This window comes from Gouania willdenowi, chromosome 13, assembly GCF_900634775.1.
Source record: "Gouania willdenowi chromosome 13, fGouWil2.1, whole genome shotgun sequence".
NCBI classification, from domain to species: domain Eukaryota; kingdom Metazoa; phylum Chordata; class Actinopteri; order Blenniiformes; family Gobiesocidae; genus Gouania; species Gouania willdenowi.
The window spans coordinates 34586381-34594448 of record NC_041056.1 but is presented as its reverse complement, the minus strand read 5'-3'; the positions used below and the strand labels follow the sequence as shown (position 1 = coordinate 34594448).

At 41.6% G+C, this 8068-nt stretch overlaps 1 protein-coding gene across 1 annotated transcript in view; it reads right to left on the bottom strand.

Moving 5' to 3' along the window:
• The window catches only part of lhx1a (LIM homeobox 1a), a 7766-nt gene extending 4279 nt beyond the window's left edge, over positions 1-3487 (bottom strand). The window contains exons 1-3 of the mRNA XM_028465763.1: positions 2599-3487; positions 657-880; positions 43-326 (exon numbers count right to left, since the gene is read on the bottom strand). Of these exons, the coding sequence (XP_028321564.1) occupies positions 43-326; positions 657-880; positions 2599-2768 (678 nt within the window). The 5' untranslated portion in view covers positions 2769-3487. The remainder of the gene's footprint in view (positions 1-42; positions 327-656; positions 881-2598) is intronic.
• Positions 3488-8068: the final 4581 nt, after the last annotated feature.

Genomic DNA, 8068 nt, shown 5'->3' with positions numbered 1-8068 from the left:
AAGCCAGCCCTGGTTCTGTGTGTAAGTTGAAGCTCTTCCTACCTGGATGACCCTCATGTTGAGCCCGGTCTCCTGAGCCAGCTGTTCCCTGATGTGCCGGGTGGGTTTCGGGGTGGCAGCGAACGCAGCTTTCAGTGTCTCCAGCTGTTTGGCTTTAATGGTGGTTCGCGGTCCCCGCCGCTTGCCTCCGAGGTTCTGGTCATCATTTTCGTTGTTGACCGTCTCCTTGTCGGAAAGAGCCGCGATCTCCGTGTCCTTCAGGACCACGTCGTCCTGGAGCGGATCTTGGGAGTCGGGTGACAAACTGGGGTCGCTGCACGCCGTGACTGAAAGCAAATGTGTAGAAACATAATGTGAGATGTAAACCCCAAACCTCTGCTTACCAGCGGCATCAGGTCTGACCCCAGGTCTGCCACGCGGGAAGTGCAGCTGACACACATGTACTGATATATGAGTTGTTTTTATTTTATTTTATTGTTGTTGTTTTTTTAGAATCATATGCCCATAAAGGGATGAAATTGATATTATTATTATTATTATTATTATTATTACACTTTTGTTCATTAAACACGTTATCACATTTATTATGGGGATTTTTTGGACACCTTTAGTTCTGGCCTTATTAAATGACAGAATGATTCTCACTTTGGACTCACCTGAGAGGAGGTTGGTGTCCTTCACACTGCTAGTATTCACATAATCGTCTTTGCAAACGAATTTGTTTTCGTCGATGATGTAGAGCTCCTCTCCGGTGGACAGCTGCTTGTTGCATATCATGCAGGTGAAGCAGTTGAGGTGAAAAACTTTGCTGCGGGCCCTTCGGACCAGGTCGTTGGGAGAGATGCCCTGGGAGCAGCCGCCACACTTGGTGCCGAACCGCCTACACGAGGAGGACAAGTTACTGACGTTACTGACGGAGTCCACGACATAATAATAATAATAATAATAATAATAATAATAATAATAATAATAATAATAATAATAATAATAAATATGATAATAATAAATATGATAATGATGATGAGACATCTCCAATCCTGCTTATTTACCTTGATTTTTCTTGTTTTGTTGTTGTTTTTATGAATAAAAATAAATGTAATTGAATTGCATTATTATATATAAATATATATTATACATGTAAAAACTGTGTATTAAACAACATTTTTGTTATGTTTTTTTTTTTTTTACACGTAACAAAAGGGCAAACATTTTATGTCCAATTCGGGACAGTATAAACATCATTATATATATATATATATATATATATATATATATATATATATATATATATATATATATATATATATATATATATATATATGAGTGTAAAGGCCTACACACTGCGGTGTGTGTGTGTGTGTGTAGCCAACATGAATGCCAATATAAGCACAAAAGAATCTAAATGCTAATAATTTTCAATAAAAGTTCACAGATTTAAACTTCCTAACCGCTGCGTGAATAGTCTTTCCGAGTGATATAAAGGCTACTTTTTAATTATTATTATTATTATTATTATTATTATTATTATTATTATTATTATTATTATTATTATTATTATTATTATTATTATTATTTCATTCCCATCTCCTAAAGCTTTTTTGTAATAAATATTTAACTGAATGTGTTGATCGAATGAGATGAAGCCGTGTTGAGTTGGCCTATATAACTATAGTTAAATTAAGCACACACACATACATGAGAGTATTTGGATATTTCTTTTCAGGGGTGTGTTTAGCTAATCTTCGCGCGTACACGTCACTTTCCACACCGCCTTTTACGCCCCGGGTTGTCCATCGTGAATGCGCCCCTGTCGTTAACTTCGCGGGTAAACTTTGTGTATTGGACGATGTGTGTTATACTTCTTGTTGACTGCGTGTCTGAGGTTGCCCTGTTTGCGCACTTGATCTTTGAAACTAGTTTACCATTCAAATCCACTTATCACGTCCTTCTCAGCCGGACTGAACAAACACAGCGGGCCTGCGGGGTTTGATCCTGGGTATGCCCCTCACCCCCCTCCCTGCCGCCTGCACGCCGGGTTGAAGGTGTGATTTCCTATAACTACACCGGCCGGGCTCCAGCTGTGCACCAGCACATGTGTTTAATGTCTATGTGGTTTTTCTGCTGTTTTGCATGAGAATCCAAATGAAGTGGTTGTAATTAGTGCGCGCTAATCAAAGCTCATCTCACAGCAGCCTCTTTTTCAGCCCTTATATAGAATAAACACCATTAATGCAGCTTTCAATTAAACACAAACGTTTAAAATTGGTTTAAGTAGTTCAAGTAAGTTTGATATTTGTTTACGTCTTAATCAAAAAGTACATTTTAAAAAATAGTTTTAGCTAATAAAAGGTCAACAATAACCTGTCTGAAAACGAAAAGCCTAAAGTTAAAACTGAACACCGGCCTTAGTGTGTGTTGTGTGTGTGGGTGTATTTTTTTTTATTTTTTTTTTTAGTTTTTTCGTGTGTCCATCTGTGCTTCTTCTCCAGTTGTGAAATATTTGAATATCAAACGGATGCATTTCTTTTTCATCTCTGCGCGCATCAAACCATCCACAAACCGCACACATGACTTGCTGCGGCCTCTCTGCCAGCTTACCTAAAGAAATCGTTTTTGCAATACAGTCTTCCTTCTCGAGAGAAACATTTCTCTGTCAAATTGCATTTGCACTCGCAGCACTGCACGCACTTGACGTGCCATGCTCGGTCCAACACGTTGAGCAGAAAGCGGTCCAGGATAGGCCTTTCGCAGCCGGCGCAGTGGACCATGGCTTTGGCTGGGATCGGATGTACAACCCCCAACAAATAAAGCACTGCTGCACACCAACGGAATCAACACCTCAGGCCGAGCATTGACCGGGTCTCCGCGTCCTCCCCTCCCTGAACGGCCTGGGGCAGCGTGGTCAATGTGAACAGGAGTCAGTCGATCAGGTGTCACCACTGATTTCTCCCTGCATGCGTAAAATGGCACAGCATCCAAAGAGAAAGGAACCGTCAGGGGATAACGGCCGAGTCCTTTCTGGGCCAAGAGTAGACCGGGTATAAATTCAACAAAAATACCGTCATGTATAGAAATAGAAGAAAAAAATCAGTCCAAGGTACATTTGAACCTCAGCAGCTCAGGCTGTAGGAGTGAAGCCGGAGGAGGGTGGAGGTGTCCCGCCGCTCCTGGGGGTGAAGCATCGGGGAAAGCAACGCGCAGTCTCGGTCAGAGAAAGAAGAAGCGTCCGATGAAAGGCTTTCAGGTCACAACACACAGGCAGACACGCGCGTGTGTGTAAATAATGCACTACAGCATGGCAGCATATCCACTCTTCACAAAGCGCGCGGCCACAGATGAATAAAGAGTGTTTGTCCTCTGGATCCCGGAGATGTGGCCTGTGGAGCCGGGGACGCCCTCCCTCCAGTAGCAGTCACTGGTGTGTGCTGGCTTGACTGGGTTGTCACTCAGCTTCCAGTAGCGTATACGTGTGTTGGGATGCCCTGGCTTTCTTCTACACTGTCCTGCACCTAAAGCGCCAGCCCTGCCTTATTCCCAGCCTCGTGACGTCAGGCCGTGGCCGGACCAATCAGCAGCGCGCAGTGCCAGCGAGCATCAAGCCCGTCTTAACCCAGCTTGGAGTCTGTCTGCTATTTATGCCACACACTCCACACACCAATTGTGAAGAATTTTACTCCAAACTGTCACATGTGAGTGAGTGGAGGACACAGTACAGCCGCTGCAGAGGGAGGGACGCTGCTTTTCAGCCACGGCGCACACCGCCGCACATGCCCTCTGGATCCAAGGGGACACACACGGACATCGGAGCAGGTATCAGGATGTCCTCGGGATGGGGACTCCTTTGCATGAGTTAGAGTTAGAATAGTGGTTAGGGGGGAGAGTTCAACCCTGAGAGTAACCGCTGCACGTGTGTAGATATGAACCTGCCTGATTTGCACTTGAATGCTTCACTTATTCATGTGATTGCCCAGCAGGACGCAGCGCTTTGTGGAGCTGCGGGTTCTGTATGGAACTGAAACAAGAGACGCAATGAGTGCGTAAACCTGAGGCGCGCGGGCGCAGATGTAAGAAGGAGACGCAAAGTTGACAGGCAGAACCCGCGGGAAAACACCTCTGGGGTGCAGTCCACGTCAGGTCCGAGGGTGATCAGAAATAATAATAATAATAATAATAATAATAATAATAATAATAATAATAATAATAATAATAATAATAATGATGATGATGATGATGATGATGATGATGATGATGATGATAATGTTGATGATGATGATGGTGGTGGTGGTATCTCCAATTCTGCTTAAATAACTTGATTTTATTTTCTCTTTTGTTTCTTTTTTTCTTTTTTTATATATATATAAAAAAAAAAATTAAATTGCATTAAAGTAAGAATCGGTTACAGATATACATTTAGGCGAATATTAGTGATGTAATCTAACAACGTTTACTCCTTCATAGAGAATCTAATCATTGAGGGCCCACAGAAATATACAGACCAAAACAGCCTTGTGTACATCTGACGAGCAACACACACACACACACACACACACACACACACACACACACACACACACACACACACACACACACACACACACACACACACACACACACACACACACACCGCAGTGTGTAGGCCTTTACACTCCAGTGCCACAAACATGAACGCAGCATGTAAACAAGAGGAGCAGTTCTTCTTTCCATATGCTGGAGATGCCTCGATAGTCTGTCACTGGGGATAATCTCCGCCTGATTCAGGATGAGCAAAAGAGAGATTAGTCCACGAATAGAAGGATATGAAAATATAGGCTATAGTGGGTTTAAAAAATAAAAAAAAAAAACATCTTCGCTTTTCTCCATGCAGAGGCGCTTTTAAAAGAAGAAGAAGAAGAAAAAAAAAAGAGTTTTAACCTAACACTGTAATTCTGCACAAACCATATATAGATTCCTGCTCTTTCATGCCTATTCCTATTTTTAGAGAAAAAAAAGTGCATACATCAGGGCACAAGTTTCCCCCAGCTCCTGTTCTGTTGTAATCCCAGGAAGACAGCACCCAAAGGTGCCAGCAGCAGGCCTCTTGGACAATCTCATTTGATCACGAATTCTAATTCCTTTCCTTTTTGATAGGTTTAATTTTATTTTCTTCTAAATTCCTTTGGAGCAGATGTGGGGCACTGCAGACTGAGGGCCGTCACTGTGGAGCAGGGCTTTATGAAGTGAGTGGGTAGTGGTACACCGTGAGATCATTAATCGAAGGTAATGAATGAGGCTGGAAGATGCATGCAATCATCAATTCAAATTATGACGCGTTTATTTGTCTCCAAACAAATACACGCGCGTGTGGAGGATGTTTAGGACGGAGGGGTGGAGGGTGCGTGATCGGACCCAGAAAATGGAAGTGCGTGGTGGAGGGGGTTAGGATGAAAGGGTTAAACGTTAAACGGTACCCCCGGCTGGAGCTTTGATCAACTCACGTTGTGCAGGAAGGAGGAGGAAGTGACCCGGGGGAGGGAGAGGGGGAGGAAAGGATGGGGGTACCGGTTCACTGCACATACCCCTTTCTTTCTTTATTTATAATGCATTGATCTTATAACAGCAGTTTTCAAATTATGTTATGATTATTTTAGTTTTTGTAGTTTTCAATCACGTATCCATGGAAATAATAATAATAATAATAATAATAATAATAATAATAATAATAATAATAATAATAATAATAATAATTTATTATTATTATTATTATTATTATTATTATTATTATTATTATTATTATTATTATTATTATTATTATTATTATTATATGTTTTTGCAAGTGTAAGCTCCAAACAAAAGGCGTTTTTCAGGTAGTTTAGAAAGAATTGTGGCCAAACTTTTATCATAATTGTGCTTTATTAACGATGGCATTAACGAAAAGTTCATTATATATAATATAATATAATATAAAATATACTTAGCTTATACAGTAATTATCATGACCTTTTTTTATGTTAAGTTTCAAGCATAAAAAGCCAACCCATTCTCCCTTCAAAATAAGACCTAACCCTAACCACAAGGTATGGGTAAATTTCTCACTAGAAATGTAATAAAAAACAAGTGTAAAGCCACAATCTATATCTTGAAATAAGTCAATTTGCCACGAGACGACCCTACGTCACCACGTGACGCTAAAGGAAAGCTCTCGAACGTCAATATGTGACGAGTTTGGAGTCAGAATGTGTTGAAAAAGCAGCAACATAACTAATAGACCAGCCATGTTCTACTGTATCTACAATCTGTATTCCGTGATGCTTTTTATTAAATGCATTTTAATTCTATACCATCAGGTCGGTGTGTCCTTGGATTGGTTGTGGGAACTGATTCCACATGTGAGGTATGTTTAGCGCCAGATGTGTGTTTGTGTTCAGCCCTTTCTCTCATTCTTTCCTTTTCTCCATCAGCCATCTCTTCATCTCCCGCTATGAGATGAGGCCTCAGACGGAAACCTGAACCTGTTTCCCACCATCGACCGGCCGAGTTGTCTCCCCCCCACCCACCCACCCAATCCCCTCCCCCCACCCCCACAGCGCATATGCCGATGTCGACGTAGCTTCATTATTGAGCCGCAACAGCAACTCTGAGCAAACATTTTTCCAGACTTCCCAACTCTGAGCTGAGAGAAATCCAATGGGATTTATAGATCATCTCCCCCTACAGCTGACCCTTCTACACACACACACACACACACACACACACACACACACACACACACACACACACACACACACACACACACACACACACACACACACACACACGCACACACACACACACACACTGTCCCAGGTCACCCTGAAACCGGACCACTGAGCATCATGAGCACCCTGTTCCTCTAGGGGGCGGATTGGCTCTGGCTACAGATAAACGGCTTTATAGAGCTGCAGATCTCAACATCTGGTACAGATGTAGCCTACCTTTATTTTATAGGATAAGGTTGCACTCAACAATATTATAATCCAAACTTTTCTAATTCATTATGCAAATGTTAAGCGTTTGGAGAGATTGGAATTAACAATAAATAAATAATAGGTAATACAATTATGATAAGTCCAAAGACAATAAATGAAATAATAGGCCATGTAAACACACTTTAAACATATAAACACTGGGAGACTTAAATACTTTTATTAAAACTAAAATACATACAACAAAAAGATAACTGAGGGAAGTGTTACAGCATTATTGACAATTGAGTGTGTTTTGAATCATTAAGGAGGAATCAATCAAAATAAGAGGCTGTTATTGTAATTGTGATTTTAAGGGACTTTTTTTTTTTATCTGATGCCTTGTGTGCTGTAAGAAGTGACAACAGAACATTTCCTCCTCTGACTGACAAAAGCAGTAAAAACCTCCGTCACCTCCTCACACAGCTTTAATTCAAATAAAGGCAATAATAACCTCATCTGCTCCTATAATACTGCGTGCGTTCAGGCCTGTGCGTCACGCACTTCTTTTACTTTAGATCAATGGCGCTGTTCACTTATTCTGCAGTTGGGGTGAAAGGGCTGGGATCACTAATGATTATAATATAATGTGTGGTGATAACCAGTCCCTTTGAGATAGAATCGCCCGCTGGCCAAAGCTCGTGGGACGCGCACGCGGCTGCGGAGCCGCTGATAGAGGAACGTGAAAAAGGCTCAGAGTCTATAGCTGATACCTACACACACACACACACACACACACACACACACACACACACACACACACACACACACACACACACACACACACACACACACACACACACACAGTGAGAGGCTGCTGTTTAAACTGTGAGCTGTGGACACATCAGAACTATAGAGCAACATAATGAACCATAATCTCAGCAAAGAAATGACAAAATGTTGCCATTTTAAATGTTATTTGGTATAAAGCGGAGCTTTTCTTCAAATCGAAGCAGGTGGTAAACTCATGGCCCGGGGGCCAAAATCCGCCCGCATGCAGCACCAGATTCGGCCTATAAAAAAAAATAAATGTTTTTGGTAAAACATTTCAGCAAAGCCATGAGACATTTAATATGTACTTGATATTT